This window comes from Podarcis erhardii (genome assembly GCF_964252035.2).
Source record: "Podarcis erhardii genome assembly, chromosome: 1".
In the NCBI taxonomy this organism is placed as follows: domain Eukaryota; kingdom Metazoa; phylum Chordata; class Lepidosauria; order Squamata; family Lacertidae; genus Podarcis; species Podarcis erhardii.
This window is the reverse complement of record NC_138497.1, coordinates 78396192-78417293: the sequence shown is the minus strand read 5'-3', so window position 1 is coordinate 78417293 and position 21102 is coordinate 78396192. Positions and strand designations below refer to the sequence as shown.

At 44.7% G+C, this 21102-nt stretch overlaps 2 protein-coding genes and 1 long non-coding RNA gene across 8 annotated transcripts in view; 2 read left to right on the top strand and 1 right to left on the bottom strand.

Annotated features, from left to right (window-relative positions):
* PNPLA2 (patatin like domain 2, triacylglycerol lipase) overlaps window positions 1–18028 on the top strand; it is a 42066-nt gene extending 24038 nt beyond the window's left edge. The window contains exons 2-10 of one of the 2 annotated variants that reach the window (XM_081880550.1): window positions 332–564; window positions 787–852; window positions 4320–4529; window positions 5393–5453; window positions 7546–7731; window positions 9556–9688; window positions 10231–10353; window positions 12066–12221; window positions 12502–12641. In XM_081880550.1, the coding sequence (XP_081736676.1) occupies window positions 332–564; window positions 787–852; window positions 4320–4529; window positions 5393–5453; window positions 7546–7731; window positions 9556–9688; window positions 10231–10353; window positions 12066–12177 (1124 nt within the window). In that variant the 3' untranslated portion in view covers window positions 12178–12221; window positions 12502–12641. Of the gene's footprint in view, window positions 1–331; window positions 565–786; window positions 853–4319; window positions 4530–5392; window positions 5454–7545; window positions 7732–9555; window positions 9689–10230; window positions 10354–12065; window positions 12222–12501 lie in introns of both variants that reach the window. The other variant, XM_081880549.1, reaches the window with a different exon arrangement.
* On the bottom strand, window positions 15230–20646 carry LOC309352451. Its single transcript, XR_014161325.1, has 2 exons — window positions 20522–20646; window positions 15230–19780 (listed from the first exon to the last, which is right to left on the bottom strand). It is a non-coding gene; the product is annotated as an uncharacterized lncRNA (long non-coding RNA).
* CRACR2B (calcium release activated channel regulator 2B) overlaps window positions 20095–21102 on the top strand; it is a 40544-nt gene continuing 39536 nt past the window's right edge. For 3 of the 5 annotated variants that reach the window (XM_081880375.1, XM_081880377.1, XM_081880374.1), the window contains exon 1: window positions 20095–20924. The gene's annotated coding sequence lies outside the window, so the exon portion shown is untranslated. The remainder of the gene's footprint in view (window positions 20925–21102) is intronic. The other 2 variants (XM_081880378.1, XM_081880376.1) reach the window with 1 other exon arrangement.

Genomic DNA, 21102 nt, shown 5'->3' with positions numbered 1-21102 from the left:
GCATGATTTCTATTACAAATGGCACAAAGGGCATTGCCATTCTGTAATTTTAAAACCATCATTAAAACAGCAGTGTTTGCTGACAGAATATAACAAGGCTGAAACTCAAATTCTAACTGTCCTTTCAGTCACTGACAAGCCTTCCATGAGCTGTTTTGTCCGTTTCTCTTTCTCGGCAGTACCATAGTTTTGTGATTCTGAAACCGCCTGTCATTGTGATACCTGCATTTCAGAGATAACTGCTGTTTAGAGTGCCTTAACGTGTAAAGCCTGCTAGCTTAGTATCATGCAGCAGCGCCCTCCTAACGTCCGTTGTTCTCTTGTGCCTTAGGTGAGGCTGGTGCAAACATCATCCATGTCTCTAAGGAGGCTCGGAAGAGGTTTCTTGGCCCCTTGCACCCCTCCTTCAACTTAGTGAAAATCATCCGTACCTGCCTATACAAGACCCTGCCAGACAACGGGCATGAGGTGGCCAGTGGACGCTTGGGCATCTCGCTGACGCGGGTCTCAGATGGACAGAATGTCATCTTATCGGAGTTCAGCTCCAAAGAGGAGCTTATCCAGGCAAGTAATAACATGATGACTGCCTCGTTGCTTTAGATGTGAATCTGTAGGTTCCCAGCCACCAGGGACTGGGACACCTGACTTGACTATGTTTTCATGGTGAAAGGCTGTCTTGTAGCTATCACTTGTTCCATCAGATGATATTTACTTGGTGCTCTGGATACATAAATCCTCCCCCGCATGTTATTTAGGTTTCATGTGGTGTTTTCCTGTCTCTCTCAGGCATGTGTTTGCAGCACTTTCATCCCAGTGTACTGTGGCCTCATCCCTCCCAGTCTTCAAGGAGTGGTAAGTAAGCCATTGTGGACTTGGGCTTCCAAAATTGTTTGCATTGGTACGAGGTCACGCTGTGATCCTTGCAAGGTTGGCTGTTACTGTCTCCGTATTATACATAGAGGGCTAAAGCCGAAGAAGTGGCTTGCTACTGATTGTCTCGTTTTCATTCCTGTTGGAACTGACGGCCATAAGCCACAAGCTTTAGTCATCGTGTCATCATCCCAGGGACACATCAGGCAGGCTATTAAGTCAAAGGGAGCAGGGATGAGGGGGAGTATCTTGCTTGATGCTGAAGCCACAAAGTCTGTATTAGTCATAATCTTCAGATCATAAAATGGGTATTTAATATGTGTCTGTCATGACTTGCGTAAAGTGGTGAAACTCCCTGCTATATGCAGCTGTGTTTTATCTAGTGCCTGACAAGGGTGCCAACAATATTGCCTTAAGAAAATAGATCTGTGTAGCACTATGTCAGGAGTTTTTCCTCTTGTTTTTTTCCAAACTTGAGATTATTTGTTTTCATGCAGTCCTGTTTCAGGCATCAAGGGTGGTGTGTGTGTGTCTAGCAGCAAATAAGCCAGCATGTCAGCTAATTGCACTCTTGTTGAGGGCACAGCACACACAACCTATCAGTGCAGCAGCACCCTTTCCTTGAACTCTTAGACTTTAGTGCCATTGGAATTGGAGATTGCTCAGCACCACCCAGGCCAAAGGGCAATAAATCTGGGGAAGGCAGGAAAAACCCTCTGGCCCAGCTTTCTCTGAGAAGCCCCATGTGACTATTTCATATATAACAGTAAACCACAACTTATGGCTCAGGGAAGTGAGGCAGAAGCTCCTGAAAAAAACCCTTTCTTCTCTGACAGCATGGCTGTGAGGAGGTGTTGTCTTAAACCAGGGACCAGCAACCTTTTTCAGCAGGGGGCCGGTCCACCGTCCCTCAGACCATGTGGTGGGCCGGACTATATTTGGGGTGGGGTGGAGGAAATGTACGAATTCCTATGCCCCACAAATAATCCAGAGATGCATTTTAAATAAAAGGACACATTCTACTCATGTAAAAACACGCTGATTCCCAGACCGTCCACTGGCCGGATTTATAAGGCGACTGGGCCGCATCCAGCCCCCAGGCCTTAGGTTGCCTACCCCTGCCTTAAACTAACTGCAGTTAAACATAATGTCTGAACCCTGGCTAGGCTTGTTTACATACTTTTTAATGTTACTTATCATTTCTATGTTATTTTTTGGCCATTTTACTATTGAAAATAAACCATAATGTCTGAACCCTGACACGCTGTGACTACGCTTTGTCAAAAGGAGCAAACTTCAAACCATAGTTTTATTACGGTGGCTTGTTTCAGTTGACCACAGTTCAGGGTTTTAATAGTATGCTAAGCTGTTGTTAATTGAAATTGGAAGTTAAGGCTTCCAGTTTCCTTGTAGCCATGTTGGAGAATAAGAAGGGAAGGAAGATGGTGCAAGCCTGAAACACATCAGCTTATTCCTGCAAAACAAATTCCTTCCAGTAGCACCTTAAAGACCAACTAAGTCAGTTCTTGGTATGAGCTTTCGTGTGCATGCACACTTCTTCAGATACTTCTTCTGTGTATCTGAAGAAGTGTGCATGCACACGAAAGCTCATACCAAGAACTGACTTAGTTGGTCTTTAAGGTGCTACTGGAAGGAATTTGTTTTGTTTTGACTATGGCAGACCAACACGGCTACCTATCTGTAACTTATTCCTGCAGTAAGCCATGGTTTATTGTCATTTCAGAACAAGCCACAGTGAACTGTTTAAAGGTAGCTGCACCAAAGGGTTTTGTTTTTCCTTTTCTCCTGATATCTGTTCCATTCTGGTCTGGCTGAGTGGTATTAAGAAAAGCCCATTTGCAACGGCACTAAATCAAATTGAGGTTGTGAACTCAAGGAGTGTCTGGTAGAAGCAGAGTGGTGGAGTTTGTGGAGAAGGTTGGCATGAACAGTTTGTTCCTAACTGGAATGTAGGCAAAAGGTCCCCGATAGACGGCTAGCTTTATTTATTTATTGCTTTTGTTACATAATGTTGTTAACAATAACAGCTGGGAGGGGGTGTGTATGTCTTGTTTTGGAGATGTGCCTGCTTCATCACCTCTCCCTGGTCTTATTTTAGTTTGGATCAAAACTCAAAGCATCCCTCTCCTCTAGATTAAACATATTTAGCCCTGTATATGCATGCAGATAAGGCTAGAGCCAGCAGAGCCTTCACCTCTGTCTCTAGCCAGTCTCATTGCAACCCAAGAGTCTCCCAAATACCTCACAGCAAAAAGCCGGCTGTCTGAAGCAGGAAGCCCTGTTGGGCCAGATGCATCGAACAATTAATAAGTAAAGCAATAGTTCAGAAGTACTTGCCTTCCAGCTAATGTAGGTAGGCAGTGGGTATGTCAGTAGAAGGCCTAGGGATCTTCACTGGTTGCTGTCACCCCATGGATCTCACTCATTTTATTTAGATATTTTGATACTACTCTTTATCATAAAGTCACAGGGGGATGCACAACATACTAAAATGCTAAAATGCATATTTCGAGGCCAATTAAAACATCTATATGAAATAAACTCAGCACAAACTAAAATAACAGAGGATAATGTAAGGTGACAATGGGTGCCATTCACTGACCTCAGTGTATTATGCCTCCTAACCTCCAGAAACCTGGGGGGGGGGAGTGTATTCACCTCCCTCTTGAAAGAGTAGGCAAGACACTACAGTACTCATTAGGGAGATAGTTCCATTGTTTTGGAGCTGCCACAGGAAAGGCTGTACTGTGGATCCTCACACTACTGAACACCTCTGTTGTAGTGGCCATCAGGAGGTTCTCCTTAGCTGATCTTCAGGCCCAGGTGGTAGGTTGGTAAAAGAGAAGTTCTCTTATTTTAATGTCAACATAAGCACTTTGACTTGGGCTCTAAAGAGAATTGGCAAGCTGTGCAGCTGTTTTAGTACTCTGGACCCCTGCATTTTACACTAGTTGCAACTTCTGAACCATTTTGAAAGAGCAGTCCTACAAAGAGTACATGACAGTAGTCTAATCTGAAGGACAGCAGAGCATGGATAATAGTGGCCAGGCTATCTCTATTCAGGAAAGGATGCAAACAAGGGCAACCCCTTCCAGAATAAGGGTGTTCTGCTGATTCTCGGACTCTGTGCAACCACAGCACCTCTGCTTATCTAGATTCAGCTTCTGTTTCTTGGCCCACATCCAGCCCATTCCTGGTTCCCCAGGCACCAATGAAACAGATGGAGCTGTGTGTCATCAGTATATTGGTGGCAATTCACACCCCCTGAATATGGCTGCTATAACCTGCCAGACTCGCCAAGCAACTGCGAACTGGTACATTTGCAATTGCCTATAAGTGTTTGGAAATTTGGGGGTGGGACAGACTGTAAACTGTATCTGTATAATAAAGCCTTCAATGATTCCTTGTCATTCTTTCTCTCCTCCCAGAGGTATGTTGATGGAGGGATTTCTGACAACCTGCCACAGTATGAGCTGAAGAACACCATCACGGTGTCCCCTTTCTCTGGGGAGAGTGATATCTGTCCACGGGACAGCTCCACAAACATCCATGAGCTCAGGGTCACGAATACCAGCATTCAGTTCAACATGCGCAACCTCTACCGCCTTTCAAAGGCCCTGTTTCCACCAGAGCCTCAGGTGAGAGCCCAGCATGATTGTCTATATTTTTGTAGTGACGCTTGAGCTTCCATAGATGGTAAACATTGTTTATGGCTCTTCATTTGAAGGAACTTCAGGCAACCTGAATTTATATACTTTCTAAATACAAATCATTGTAGTCATTCTTCATCAGAGCATTTCATCTGTCTTAGCCCTTATGCTTCTAACACAAGACTGTGCATGTTTACTTGGAAGTGAGTCCCACTGGTGTTGGATGGAGCTTACGCACCTATAGAAACCATAAAGCTTCAGTGGTGTTTGTGCCACCCATTTCTGAGAGACGGGCATATGGTGTGTAACTTGGGACTCCCACTCCCATTCTTTAGAGGATGTTGACAGGTAGCCTAATTTGGAGTGGCAAATGTTCATTCTATGATTTAATCTGACTTGTTTTTTTTAAGTGATGGGACAAGAAGCCTTCAAAACTTTTGGAATGCACTGAATGCCTTTTTTAATCCCGTTGGAATAACATGAAGACACCTGAAAATACCTTCAATTAGGCATTGTTTGGAAATGCTTATGGACTGTATTCAGTTGGTGTAGATTGACATTCCTTTGTTGGCCTTCTTTCTTCCCCCATGGGTGTTCATTCAGAGCCATTGCCCAGACCATAACATGTCTCCTCCGTGTTCCTGCCTCTTCCTTTAGTTAGCAACATAACAAATGCTGTTGGTCCGTTCTTGCTTTCTGCCCTTTCCCCCTCTTTTGTTGCTGCAGTAGAAAACACTGTTGGGGTAGCAATGGTTGTAACCAGAAAACAAGCACCTCTTGCCCTTCCAACTGGAATGTTTAGAGACAGGCTTTCATCATCATAACTGGCTCTCCTTTATCTCTGTGTGCAGGTTCTGCGGGACATGTGCAAGCAAGGATACAGGGATGCACTGCACTTCTTGAAAAAGAATGGTAAGCACTTAGCAAAAGGGTTTGCCTTCCCTCCCCACCCAAATTTTCTAGCAAAAGTAAAACTGTGTAAAAACATTTTTCTTCTCTGCTTTATAAGTTTCCTTGTGTCCTGTTTGTGCATAAAATCCATTGGCCGCCATGCTTAACCCTCAGTTGTCCCATCTAACCAGTTGTTGCTATGCAGAAAACATTTTTAATAGTACCTAAGCAGCAGCCAGCTTCATTATTACCAATTGTATTTCCACTTAGCTGAGGTTGAGCACCTTTTCCATTCTACATAATTAGAAAAGTTCTGAGTAAACCAAGAGGTTTTACATACTCCTACACAAATCGCTGAATGAAAGCAAAATGTTGGATATGACAAGAGAGTCTATTTTGTATTTGATCACCTAGATGCAAAATGGCACTGGGTATGATCCACTGGGGTCTTCTTCTGTACAAAATTAATTTAATGGAAGCTGTGCAAGAGCATAACAATGCTTCTCTAGCACTCTGCCTATTATTCTGGCATGAGCTGTGGCCAGAGCACACTGTTTGTGTCTATAGTGCCACCTTGTGGTGACTGTCTGTAGTGCAGCAATCTTGTGCACTGTATTTTTTGTCCTTACAACTACATTGATGCAGTTCAGGTCTTGCCTGTGTGCTTCCTACAGGCAACAGTTGGGCACTATGAGAACAGGATACTTAACCAACTAAGGCTTTGCTCTGATCCAGAAGGGCTCTTTTTATGTTCTTATATTACATGATTCAGCAACCCCACTGTGCTACCCCAGAGAAGGCAATTAGAGAGGAAATTGAATTGGTGACAGCCAAAGATTTCTTATGGTTGCAGGTGTGAAAGGATCTACTTGGGACTTCTTATTGAAGCTATGTATAGTAGTTCTAGAATTCAAATGGTACTTTACAGAATGTGTAGGCATATACAGTGGTACCTCTGGTTACAAACTTAATTCATTCCGGAGGCCCGTTCTTAACCTAAAACCATTCTTAACCTGAGGTACCACTTTAGCTAATGGGGTTTCCTGCTGCTGCTGCACCGCCGCCACGCGATTTCTGTTCTCATCCTGAGGTAAAGTTCTTAACCTGAGGTACTACTTCCGGGTTAGCAGAGTCTGTAATCCAAAGTGTTTGTAACCCGAGGTACCACTTCAGGCATGTCCAAGAGGTACATTGCAATCTACTGGTAGGTAACGGGGTATTCCTGGTAGATCCTGGTAGATCTCTGGCCCCTCAGTGATCTCCTTACAAAAAACCAAAAAACCAAACAACAACAAAAAACCAAAAAACTCCCACCAAATTTGGCTTCCTAAAAAAAGCTCCACAACCTTTGGGTAGATCACTGCCAGTCTTTTTACGACAATGAGTAGATCACTGCCAGTTTTTTTATACTGTGAGTAGATCACAGACTATTGGGAGTTGGAGGTCCCTGGATAGATAAACCACGTGGTACTGAGTTCTTAGAACTACGTTGCTTCAGTCTGCAGAGGTGGGGTATATTGGTGGGCAGGATTTAACATTTGAATGTCCCTCCATGCGCATGTTTTACAAGAAACGACATACTTCTGCTGCACGATACTTCTAGGTATTAGACAGCACACAGTATGTACAACATACGTGTTACAATATTCTTTTAAATATTTGTAAACTAAACTTTATTCAAACAGATCCGATGGCAGTATACAGTTATAGCAACAAAGGAAGGAAAACATAATCCACCATAGATCTATTGTTTTAAGATATCTGTGGTTTTTTTTAAAAAAGTTCCAAAAACAAATTTAGCACTTAAAAAAAAAAGTCTGAGTAAACAAATAAGTTTTAACCTGGTGCCAAAAAGAGTGTAGCATTGATGCCCACTGAGTCTTTTCCTGAGGAGCTATTTCTCTCTGCTTTGTAAGCCCTCTTGCCTTGCACAGCTGTTTCACATGCCTTGGTGGCAATTTCATGCCCAGTGCTTATTGTACATGATATCCTCCGTGACAGCAGGTGGCTTTTGGCTGTGACTGCCACTTTCTCCACTGTCAGGAAAGATAATCTGCAAAGCATATTAAGTTTTTGGTTGAAGCACAACAGTTCCTTCTCCCTTCTTCCTCAGGTCTTCTCCATCATCCAAGACCCACCAACCCTTTGCTGGCTATTGAAAATGGTGCTGGGGTGAGGAATGCTGAAGAAGAGGAGGAGGAGGAGGAGGCAGGGGAAGAGGACCAGCTGAGAGAGAATGCTGCACTGGCAGAGGCTGAAGATCACATTCTTGAACACTTGCCTCCTAAACTGAACCAAGGTATGATCTTGGGTTGGAGAGGCTGCTGTGTGTCTGTGTCTAACCCAAGGCTCTCCTCATTACACAGACTAGGCTGAGGCTTTTATAATGCTCTAGGGGTGAGGAACATGTAGTTCAGCAGCATCTGATGTTGGGCCTCCACCACAAGTTCTCCTTTGTTGGGAGAAAACGGGAGAAGCGGAAGAAAAAAGAATGTTGAGAGGCTAAAAGATAGACATTCCCATTCTGCACATATGCATGCGTTTTATTTTGTTCTGTGCAGATGATTTGGTTTCCCTGGTACATAGTCGAACTACAAGTTCCAGGCTCTGCGGAGGAAGCCATGACGGTTAAATTGATTTCATTGTATAGTTGGCCATAATTGGCCATGTCCAAAGGTAAATTAGGAAACTGTGAATACATGAAATACACAGGGTGGGCAGTATGGCTAATGTAGGTAAAGGTAAAGGGACCCCTGACCATTAGGTCTAGTCGTGGCTGACTCTGGGGTTGCGGCGCTCATCTCGCTTTATTGGCCAAGGGAACCGGCATACAGCTTCCAGGTCATGTGGCCAGCATGTCTAAGCCGCTTCTGGCGAACCAGAGCAGCGCACGGAAACACCGTTTACCTTCCCGCTGGAGCGGTACCTATTTATCTACTTGCACTTTGACGTGCTTTCGAACTGCTAGGTTGGCAGGAGCTGGGACCAAGCAATGGGAGCTCACCCCGTCGTGGTGATTTGAACTGCCGACCTTCTGATCGGCAAGTCCTAGGCTCTGTGGTTTAATCCACAGCGCCACCTGCATCCCTATGGCTAATGTAAGGGGATACAATTTGCTCCATGGCCCCCTGCAGACATATCGCAGGACTTCAGAAAATCTCTATTTCCCATTAATAACACAAGTGTACTGAGCAATGTTTTGAAAGTGTGCATGTGTTCACATATGCATGTGGAAATTCTGAAGCTGGTGCACAGCACTGACTTGAAACTCTGGTTCCAACCTCCACTGCCCAGTAAAGTTGGTATCTGAGAAGAACAGGCTGCCTGCCTTGATTTAGGGTCTGGCTATAGTTTTTTATTTTCCTATTGGAACTTCTCTTAGGTGACTCATGAGATAACGGATAGTGGACACAGAAGCATAAAAACCAGCAAAATTGTCTGGAAATGCCTGTAGACAGATAAGATGGGGATCAGTGTTGAGGAGAGATGAATAAAGTGATTTGCTGCCAGCTCTAGAATTGACACAATCTTCCCGCCTATAACAAACCTCTTGGTCCCCCTGCTTAGTAGTAGATGCATGTTTATGGCTAGAGAGATTTTGTGGATCTTCAAAGTAGTCTGAACATCCAGTAATTGCTTTTAAAATGTTGGTGACTTGTGTTTCCAATTCCCACTCCTGTTGTAGCATGTGAAGTCCCTCACTTCATTTCAAACCTACACCTGCATTGAGAAATTACAAGTTAATGCTGTTTTTTTGAACTGCAGGGCCTTCAGGGCCCTGGCAATAACATGTTGCTAACTCATACAGCCCAACAGAATTGAAGGTTTCAGAGGCATTCAAGTTCTATAGTGAATACTACCTTTTAAATGAGGCATGGGGCAAACAAAGCAGGCTTGGTCTCTTTCTCTGGGGAAAAAGAGTAATAGAAATCCCTCTGGTTGCTTCTCATGAGCTGGGCGAAGTCTTATACTGTATTTTTATTCCTTGCCTTTTGGGCTGATGTTTGGAGCCACAAGAGGGCTAAATTTTGGACAGATGTCTCTCCTCTAAAAATTGAGAGGGGCAGTTTCTGCTTTCCCCATTGAATTGGTGACTGGAATAACTCACTGTCTCCATCTCCAGCCCTCTTGGAAGCCTGTGCTGAGAGGAGGGGATTGTTCACTGGCATTGCCAACCTGTTGCCTGTGCGCCTGGCCTCTACCTTGATGCTTCCATACACTCTTCCTCTGGAGTCGGCTCTCTCCTTCACTGTCAGGTATGCTCTAAATCCTGTTTCTGATATGCTTTTGGGAAATGCTTGTGATTGGGACCTAGATTGCTGTATTATCTGCATCGTTAAGAACTTGCTATTCTGTGGGACTTGGTTCTAAATAAAACAAGGGTAAAATCCACTCCAAGGGAATTTATTGAAAGCCAAGAACCCTCTCCCATGTGGTTGTCAATGGCTACTAGCCATGAGGTCTATGTGCAGGGTCAGAGGTGGCTATCAGCCACTGGGAAACAGTAGCAGGAACAAACTCTTGCTCTCATGTGCTGCATCTGGGCTTCCCATAGACACCTAGTTAGCCACCATGGGAAATGGGATTCTGGACGAGAAAGGTCACTGGTCTACTCTAGCAAGGGGAGGCATGCTCTTTATGTGAATACTTGCCATTGTCACAAGAGGCGCCCTTGTGCAGGCTGTTTTTAAGAACACCTTTGCAAAGCTGCAATGTGGCTGGTGCTCCTTCGTGCTTGCAGTGTAGCAATGGCCTGTGTTACGTAACATCGTCCCTGTTGGTCACCTGTCTCCTTCAGGTTGCTTGAATGGCTGCCAGATGTCCCTGAGGATATCAGGTGGATGAAGGAGCAGACGAGAAAAGTCTGCCACTATCTGATGAGGAAAGCCAAGAAGAAGCTGGGAAGCCATCTCTCAGCCAGGTAGGATTATCTTGTTTGCTTTTCTAAGTATTGCGACACTGGGAGTTGCCATAGGACTGGCGCCATATAAATGGTAATCAGGGGGACTTTGGCCTACAATCTGACCGTGCTTATTCAGAAATCAGCCCCTTTGTACTCTCCTCCAAGTTTGTGTGCTTAAGATGGCAGTTCTAGATGTGTCATATTACTTTGCACAGCCCTCTATAAAATAAAGGTGCCTTACTCTTCAGGAAGGTTTAGTGTTACTGTGCCTAGGTAACCGAATACATGGTTATGAAACTACAGGCAATTCCAGCACTGTGCGCTTCTTTTTCAAGAAACCAAATAACTGAAAACCCAGGCTTGACAGTCCCCCGTTTTGTTTTGACGGTGAAATAACATAACTAAGTGCCTGAAGTCCTTAGATGTTGTACGTAACATATTTGAAAGGGCCTAATTTTCTTTCCAAAAGAAAAAGGCCTAATTTCCAAGGGTGGTGTTCAACTAAGTTTTACTCCAGAGTTAAACCCATTGAAATTAATGAACCTGTTAGGGTCTTTGATTTCATTAGATCTACTCTGAGTAAAACTTAGATATAGTAGCACCCCATATACAGAGTGTTCTGAAGAGCTATCTTGGAATAAGTTTAAAACCCAAACAACCCTCTACAAATGCATCTATTTGCTCACTCTTGGTTCAGTATTTTTTCTGTATGTGAACATGTTCCTAGGGCAGTTCAGGACAGTGGGCAAAAATGTATTGTGTGTGAAGTGCCAAAAAGTGATTGGATTCTATCTCAAAGGTGGGGGGGGGGAGATAGCCAGAGGTTGCCCATATGGAGATAGCCATGGATGCTGGAAAACTGGCTTTGGGCTGAACATTGATTCTTGGTATAATAGTCGGTGGTCAATAGCATTGGCAGAGAAACTAACATGTCAGGTCAGAACAGCAAAGGGCAAACACCATCTCTATTCTTTTTATAATACATGGCAAAAAAAAATCATTGAATATACAGTATAAATTGTTTGGATAGTGGTAAGAATCCACCTAACACTCACAGGGAAATGTGGTGTGATCTTTTAGAGCAGCCAAATGAGATGTTGTATAGCAAGACAAATGTATATGATTTTATTGGGACAAGTTGTTTGTTATTTCCTACTTTAGCAATTGTTTATATGCTTAATTAAACAACAACAACAACAACTTTTTTAAAAAGTAAGGAGGAGAGAAAGCCACTACGTATATATTTTTCCAACCTAACAACAGGGACCCTATTTCCCTTTACTTTCCATGGAATGACTTATAAAAACGTTCGTTCCTGCAATAGCAGATGATTTTTCTACGATCTTCCAATTCACACATTAATTTCTCAGGACAGTTCTGTATGTCAACTGTCAACATGCAAAAGATATCAGGATGGTTTGTGCAGACAAATGTGTTGTTTGAAACAGCTTTCAGTAACAAAGCTGTCATTTAATGTTTTACAATATAACAAGTAGATGGTTTTTCCAAGTGATTTGTTTGCATTTATCGTGTGACAATAAACAGTTACCACATCAACGGGTGGCTCGCGCATTACATCTGGGTGTCGCACAGTCCACTTGCACTCGGCGGGGTGCAGGTTTTATTGAGAGATAACGGAGCCCATTCTGCCAGTGGAGAATCTCATTTTGCAGAGCAGCCCACTCTATGCAGCTTGTGTTCTCACTTGTACACCTGACTCACTTTCTCAGACCGAATGAAACACAGCAGTGTGACGACCGTCAGCCTGGGGACTCTGGAGGCTCCAAGTTTCCCCTGGACCTCAGTCAGCTCACGTGGCACTTTCTGCTTATGAGCCAATGACGGGACTAGGAAGGGGCAGGACTAGGATAGCCAGGGTGTCAAAGGTCAGTATTGAGGCATGCAAGGACAATCTGAGCACTGCTCACCTGCACCTTCCATGATCCTAGCCTGTGCTGCTGACTTTTTGTATGTGACGGTAGCATCACACTGGCATCTTGTACTGTTAAGGGGAAATTGCAATGGGGAATGTGTGATCTTTTATCCCCCACTCCTCTCTCTGTATCTCCATGTCTAGCCTGGAAGCTCCAGTGCAGCAAGCAGCGCTTGTGAGTACAGCATGACAAACAAACTAAACATCTTCCTCTCTCTCTTTCTCTCTCTCAGGCTGTACTACCACCTGGAACTCAGAAAAAGCCAAAGCTTGCCCCTCCCCTTGAGCATCGGCTATGGGGAGGCGCTGCCCAAGTGGCTGCGGAGTAACCTCTCCCTGACGGACGTTATGACAAAATGGGAGGAGTACCAGCGCCAGCTGATGCTGGGGTTGTTCTGCATTAACGTGGACCTGCAGGCGTCCATCTTCCCATCAGAAGGGCTGCAGATGAGGCACCCGCCAGCAAGCTGCACACAAGAAAGCCTCCAGCTTTTCTGATCTTGTTGCCACACTTTGGGCAGGGGAGGGTAGACAGCCGCTGCCTCTCAACAGCGTCCTAATGGAGCTGTAACACCTGCTAAGAGACTTCTTATTTTCTCATTTGCAGAGTGAGAATTTGCATCAATATAGCTATTGTGCAACTGCTAAGCTGGTGGCTGCACAGTGTTCAAACCCATAGCAATGTGTCGGGCGTTGCATACACTTTTAGAGATGATGGTGTATAAATGCCCAGCACATGTGACAAAAGTGCTTGGTCTCTTGGTTGAACCGAAAAGAGTTTTGCTTGGGACACCTTTTCAGAGGCCTCATATCATATTGAACTTGCCGTTTGTGATAAGAGGATTGGGACACAAATCAGTACTCTGGCATTTCTTTGCTTTTAACCTCCTTTGTTTTACATCAGTGTTGTAAAAGGGTCTTTGTTTTGAAGAAGGCCAAGTCCCTCATAGATCATCTTTGCCTGCGCTACACAGAATAGTGAAAAGCAGGCAGGCTACAACAACTGGCTGCCAGATTGGCTCTTGTTATCTAAGGCAGCCCTTGGTTTTCAACTCTCAGCTGATGCACCTTTTTAAATGCCTGTGCCCCACATTCTCTTTCAAATCTATCTGGGTGCCACTGCTCTTAATATAGATGTTAGGAATGTAGACTTGTAAAAATGAACTCTTAGAACACTAGAGTTCTTTGTTTCTCTCAGGATCACCCTCTTCTAAGGGACTTTTTTTTTTAACTATGGAGAGAGAAAATATTAGAAGCTCTGAAACGTGCTTCATAAGGGTTGTACTAAAAGTAGGCCCATTGAAATTAATGGCCGTAACTAATTTAGATCCATTAATTTCAGTGGGTCTCATCTGAGTAAAATTGAATTGAATACAATCCTAAATGTATGCTTGAGCTATGCTGTTCTTTTCTTTTCGATGCTCCATGTTGTTTGGATGATGCTATTTCCACCCACCCACCCAAAACAACACTACTACGTTATTCTTCAAATGTGCAGAAAGGATGTAAAGAAGGATAGAGGAAGAATGCAGGAGCTAAGAGAGCTTAGTGTATGTTTTTCAAATGGTTTGTGGCTCATCTGATGAGCTGGAGCTGAGCATGTGAGGAGAGAAGGGGTGTTTTGCCACTCACAAAATGAAAGTGAAGGTGGAGGCCAAAACTGATGCTGGCCAAACTGGATTTAACCTCGAGGAATCCATATGCACTTTGTGCCAGTGGTATATTTGATCACTTTTGAAAGGACCTGGCAACCCCAACAGAATTGTGACTGGTGTGGTGGTTAGTCAGGAGGGTCAGGAGCTGGAGGTCCTAAAAGGGATGGCAGTACAGTGTGAAAAGGATGAAAAGAGTGCCAGAAGGTGTCAGAAGTGAATGCACATCCTTCTTTCTATCCACCTGTGTCAGAGGTGGGGAACCTTGCACTCTCCAGATGTTTTTGGACTCCATCAGCTGCAGAAAGCATGACCAATGGTCAGGGAAGGTGGGAGGCGTTGTCCAACATCTGGTGGACCACAGGTTCCCCTCCACTGTACCACAGGCTAGTTCAGTGGATCTTGGTTCCTGTTCTGCAAATGAAACAGGGATTCATGTCTTAGGTTAACCTGGAGGGCTTCCCCCCTATAGTTCATAGAGCCAGAAGGACATTTAGCTACTTGCCAGGTTCTCAAGTTTTCTGAGCCAAAGATCTGGTATGTGTTCCCAATGCTTTTGCAAAGTTCCCCACTTGCTGGAATTGTTCACTGCAGTGTGTTAAAGGTTAAACACTCCATGTAGCAGCACATGTCCTGTCTGCTATATAGAATCCCTCTCCCTACAGATGCCTTTCAGATGTGATGTACAGACTACTAATTGTCTCAGCACTAAACTGTTATCTCACATTTCACTGCTGTTGCCTTGTTCATGCTACTGCGTAGCCTAGCAGAGATTTGCTGTGGCAGCAAAGCAGCAGCATCCCTTATCATATAGCAATACTATTTTCTGTGGCTTGCTTTTCCATTGGCTTTGGGGCATATCTATATATCTGTATATATAACATAAATATATATTTCTTCCCTGTTGTGATTTGTACCATGAAAGCACAGATAGGTTTGTGCTACAGGGAGAAACAAGTCTTTGTATCTGTAGTGTGTGGAGGTTGACTTCCTTTGCACACTAACCTACCATCTTCGATCCTCTCACAACGCAGTCAATCAGTTGAATGCCAAAGAGAATCCAAGGGGTATTCAGGGGCAGGGGGAGCTGGCACAGTACATATCAGTTAAGCAGTGTTAATAGAGATACAATTCAGAGTGCCACTGCAGAACAAAGGGGTGGGTATTCTTTGGTAGGCATACCTCACTACTCAGTGTACATTGAATAGACTTGTGGTTTTGTTCATTCTGAAGCATCTGAGTAGTGGTGTGTTGCACTGCTGAGCTTTATGAGACTCTTTGAGGCCCATGAGGTACATCCTTGGGGCACTTCTTTAAAAAAAGAAAATTCAGAGTATAATGATTTGAAATGGGCTCAAGTCAGGACATTATGACTTTGTAGTGCATTTTTTTTATGGTGGCCAATACTAGGATTTCTAGAAATGCTTTCATCTGCAGAGCTTCTGGAGTGACACAGCTGCTAAACAGATTTTGAGAATGAGTAGCGTTATGAAAACCATCTTGACGCTAAAAGAAAAATATTCCAATTCATAATTGACTGCTCATGTAGCATAAGTGCCTGCCTTAACAATTTTGTAAGTAGTTTAGAAATGTGGAATTATTCAAGTATGAAGCCTTTGTGACCAGGCAGGATGGGAGTGGTGAGCATTTGGCACTAGCCAATGCAATAGTCCCTCTTCTATAACTTTATGTAAACACACAGGGTGGCAAGGAATTTACTGTTCTCTCTACAAACATTTGCCTTGGAGCTCTAGCTGCAGACTTAACTTTGGAGATGTTGCATGTGTGTTTAGTTTTATGTTGGTTAAGAAAACAATGCAGCCAGCAGCTATTTGTGCAGAGGAAAATTTAGAGGTCCTCTGCATTTTAACTGAAATATAGTCTCTGGTGCCATTTCTGTGGAGGGCCTTACCTAAAAATGGAACTCCTTATTTGGAGGAAAACATGCTGTTAAATTGTTGCTACGTGTTTCATGCAAAGATTTGTATGATCCCCTGTATTCTCGTTGGGAGGGGGGAAATGCTCATGAAGAGCGCATCATAGTAAACATCTATCTCATCCTTCTTCCATGAAATAATAGCAAGCATCTCTAAGCAGGGCTTTTGGAGTCAACCTATTGAAATACTGCAAGTCCATGGATTTCAGTGGGTCTGCTCTGAGTGTGATTAGCATGAAATAGCACCCAGAATCTGTTTTCTCTTAAGGAGTGCTTGTATATCAAAAAGTCTCTTCTCTCCTATAGAAAGATGATAATAGCTAGAGACTTCTTGTAATTCATGTGAACTACCATTTTGTCTGCTCCAAGTAATATTTTTTTGGGGGGGTGGTTCTTGTATTTTGAAATATTCAGAAAAAAGACATTGCCTTTGTCATCCCAAGTTCTGTGATGTGCTAATTTCCCCCTTTTGTTTTATCATAATGTAAATGTGAACTTCTTTTCTGTAAGAAAACAGTAAACATGTTTGTATGTGTACATATATAGTCAACCACTAACTTATTCAACACTGTATCTTATGTTGTTGTTTTTTAATGTCTTGTACAATTTAAATCAGGGGTTCCCAGACTGTGATTTGTCAACCACCAGTAGTCTGCTAGCTTCATCTAGGTGGTCTGTGACATGTATGCAAAGAACACTTACAATTTGAATTCTAGGGGATTCAAATTGTAATACATTAAAATATAAAAAATAAAAGAAGCAATAGAAATGAAATTAAAAATCATACAGCATCTAGCGCAGCACATTGCAGTTGCTAAAACAGGCGGGGGGGGATCATTTTAGTCACTCAGCAATTTTTGAGTGGGAAATAAAGTGTGGGAATCACTGATTTAGGTTTTTCTAGTAAGTTGCTGCTTAAGGCAGAATGATTATACTGCTGTGTTTGTTTTGCTGCTAATATGTTATAATTTATATGGCCTCTTCTGTAGCAACCCATCTGGTCAGATGGGAAAATAACCAGGGTTATAAATGCTTGTTTCATCAAGTAAAATTCAGAATTTTTTTCTGCTTTAATTTTTAATTGCTTTAGTTGGACGAAATCCAGATTTTATTGCCAAAACCTAGTATTTTGACATGCATTGGGTGTTTGAAAGGAAAAGAGATCCATGATGTTCTTTAACCCTAACTTCTTTAAAAAAAACAAAAACATGTTAAAATGCTATGGTCTAGGTTAGTCTCAGCTCTAATAACCACCAACCTGTAAATTAAGAACAAGTAGTAAGAAGCTATGCACCATAGCTGTGTGCCAGCTGGGGAAAGCCAACCTCTCCCACTTTTTGTCTTGGAAAAGGCTTTGTAATGCCAAATTTGGAGTCTTTTGGATAAAGGCTGAAATAGGGTGACACAGGTGCGAGCTTTTGCGTGACTTGGCACTTAATATGGTTTCCTCGGACTAAAGAATGGCATCTGATTACACCAGAAGCCAATGGAACAATAGCTTGCATTAATGGCTTGCCTGTATCTTGCTAGTGTAGCATTGTTCTCAAGTTTTCACAGTGCCTTTTCTTCCTTTTTTAATGCCACTTGCTGCTGCTGTCCTTACAGCACCCATTCCTCTCCTGTTCTCTCTATATCCAGTTTCCTTGCAACCAGTAGCAGCTTGTGGATTGGTAATGTTGCCACACACGCTGTGGTTGCTGTGACAAGGGACTGGTGTCCTCTTCTTCCACTGATGCACACCAGCCTGACCTGCAATCTACAGAAAATCCAAAGTGCCAAATAGAGAATAAGACCCAACCTTTAGAACTAATTTTATTTTGTATTAGTCTTACTTGAGACCAGAAATCTCTGGGCTGATTTGGGGGGGGGGGCGGTATCCTGATGCGATTGTGCACTTGTGGGACAGCCTGTCATAGATCAATGTTAGCACTTGCTCACGAGTAACATGTTTTGTCTGAAGTCAGAGCAGCAACAAGATTAGTGAGGAAACAATTTTATTTTACATGGCGATTATCATTAAGGGAGCATTTTAGTAGTCATTGCTTGAATAGTTCCATGTTTGATATTGTTATGCTTTGCTCCCCCCCCTTCCCCATGTTTTATTGGAAATGAGTTAAGTATTTATTTTGAAACGATATACCTCCCTAATAAAATAATTCCTAAAAATGTGAACTGGGGTGTGTGTGTTTTAATTTGTACCCCCTGGGCTTGGCAGCTGTAATCACGTGGTGCTTTCTATTGAAAGCTGAACTTGTTTGATGCAGTCAGCTTGAGGGGAGAGGTGGAGAGAGATGCCTGGCCATCCAAAGATGGAAGGCAGACCCTGAGGTATCCTAAGCTTGGTGACACCAAGGTGCCTTGTGTGACCCTACCCTGACATCCCATTCTCACAACTACTCCTTTGGAAGCCACCAATTATTCTCAGGAGCCCATTAGGAATTGGAGCCATAGCTTGTTACTCACCCAGCCCAGCTGGCCTCCTCACCAACCCTTTGCCTCAGTTTTCTACCCCCTGTCTGTCATGAAACCAGGTGATCCAGGAGAACCACCATGTATTTTGCACTGAGATCCTTTGCTGATTTAACAGACATCCAGAAAACCTTTCATTCTGGCCTCTCGTTTAGAGCAGCTATCACCAGTTGTGAATTCCGAAAGTGCAGGGACTTGTTGGTCCCATCTGACTCTCCTGTGTTTGTGTTGGCCAAGTTGATACCCGTGGGTTTGTCAGTGCATCGTCTGGGACAGATGCAAAATCTATGCACCCCTTATTTAAGACACTCTTTCCAGCCTCACCATTTTGTGCATATATCGGCCAGATATGCTTATTGTAGCTCAGTGGTACGGACACACATTTCACTTATATAGAAGGTCCCAGATTCAATCCCTGACATCTCCAGGTAGGGCTGGAGATAGGTAGACCCCCATCTGAAACCTTGGACAGCCACTACCTTGCAGTACAGACAACAGTCAGCTTAGATGGTCTGACTCAACATAAAAGACTTTCCTGTGCTGTTAACCAAAGCCACAACACACAAGATTATGTAAAGGGGAAACGGGGGGGGGGGACTTAATAAAAGCACCGTAAAAGTACCTGAAGGAGCGTCTCCACCCCCATCATTCAGCCCAGACACTGAGGTCCAGCTCCGAGAGCCTTCTGGCGGTTCCCTCACTACAAGAAGTGAGGTTACAGGGTACTAGGCAGAGGGCCTTTTTGGTAGTGGTGCCCGCCCTGTGGAACGCCCTCCCACCAGATGTCAAGGAAATAAACAACTATCTGACTTTTAGAAGACATCTGAAGGCAGTCCTGTTTAAGGAAGTCTTTAATGTTTTATCGTGCTTTTAATATTCTGTTGAGAGCGACCCAGAGTGGCTGAGGAAACCCAGCCAGAAGAGTGCAGTATAAATAATAATAATAATAATAATAATTACCATGGATGGTAGCATTAAAAAGTAACATGCTTCTATGATATCCTGACCTAGATACTAACAACAGTCAAAGAAATGTAAGCCAGATTCCCGTGGATTCCCCAGATTCCCTTAAGCTAAGGAAATGATTCTCAAAGGAGGCAGTGACAGCCACCAACATGGATGGAATTTAGACAAATTCATGGGGGATATCAATGGCTATTAACCTTGATGGTTATGCTCTTTCTCTACAGAGGCAATAAGGCTTCTGAATATCAGCAGCAGGAGCGGAGAGCGCGCTTGTGTTCAAGTCCCGCATGCGAGTTTGTATCAGGCGCCTGGTTGGCCACTGTGCGAACAGGATGCTGGACTAGATCGCCGTATGTTCAAAGAAAGAACAAAAAGTCCTCATGGATGGCGGCCAATCCACGACAGGTTATGCCGCTGCACCATGCGTTAGTCTTCAGGTGCCGCAGGATCGCTGCTGCTGCTGCTGCTGCTCTGGGAGCTGCCACGAATCTAGGAAGAAGCAAGCCATAGGAAGACCCTTTTAACTTATCTGCCCCTTCACTGCTTCCGCATACCGTCCACGTCACTTTCAGACGTGCGCCGGACAGGGAGGGCGGCAGCTCCTGGCGCGGCGAGCGGTCTTCCAAGCGCTGCCTTTCCTCCGCCTGGAATCCCTCTGGATCTGTTCTGTTCGATCGAGCCAGGCATTTCGCCACCGGCGCGGCTATATCTGTGCCCGCCTCCCAACCTCCCCCCCTCCCCCGGCTTCCACCTCGGCCTTGGAAAAAGCAATACATTGACGCGGACGGGGCTGCTGGTATGTCAAGGTTAATTCGCGCGCTCGGCCAACGGCTTCGCTGCGAGGATTCCCCGCCCGCGGCCCTTGGAGCCTCCCCGCTTCACAATTAGCTGGTCCCGAGGAGGAGGAGGAGAGCGGGGACCCGCCTGCAAACTTTTCGCGCGGCCCTGCACGTGCGCGCGCCCCTAAAGTGGGGCCCGCGCCGGGCTGCAGCCCGCCTTGCGCGATAGCGCCTCATCCCAGCCGCGCGCTACTCAGAAGCAAGCGCCGTCCAAGTTCAGCGGGGCTTCCTCGCGGGTAGCGGCTTATAGGGCGGCAAGCCCGGCTTCGACGCCTCCCGGGGCAGCTGCAGTAGCAGCAGGAAGAGGTTGGGACGCGGCTCTAACTGGCCACGAGGCGAGCTTCCTTTCCCCTCAAGCAGCCCCCGGGTAGCTGGCCCTGCCCCGCCGCACCTGCCGCGAACACCTTGCGCGCCAGGGAGAGAGAAAAAGTTCAAGCAACGACCGAAGAGTTTCCCTTCTTTCTTTTCCTCCCCCCTCATCTGGCGAGTCCGGCTTCTCCAGGCATTTCCGGGTTGGGGGGGGGGAAAAAGAGAAAAGCCTCTCTCTGTTTCTTTTCTGTCTGTTTGCACATCGATCCCAACTCTTTGGACTGCTGGGCTTTTGTTTAACATCAGCGAAGGAAAAGAAATTTCCCCCTCCCTTCTGCGTCTCTTCTCAGGTGCCTTCAGGATCAGAGGTATAAGGTAACGCCGAGAGCGAGCGGAAACTTGGGGTCCCTCCCCCTTTCTGAGAAGGTAGCTATTAGGGTCTTGGGGGCCGTTTCTCTCGACCTACGTCTCACACGCATATCCAGGTGAGTTTGTGCTGCACCTCACCTGGCTAACGCGGCTTCCCCTCAGAAAGGAACCACTCTTCCCACCTGCAGCCCCATCTGCGGTCTGCCTTGACCTGCGGACAGGTACCTGGGAGGCGACGCCCCCGAAAGGCTGGCCGATAATGGCCATTGGAAGTATGTAATGTGTCGGTATTAC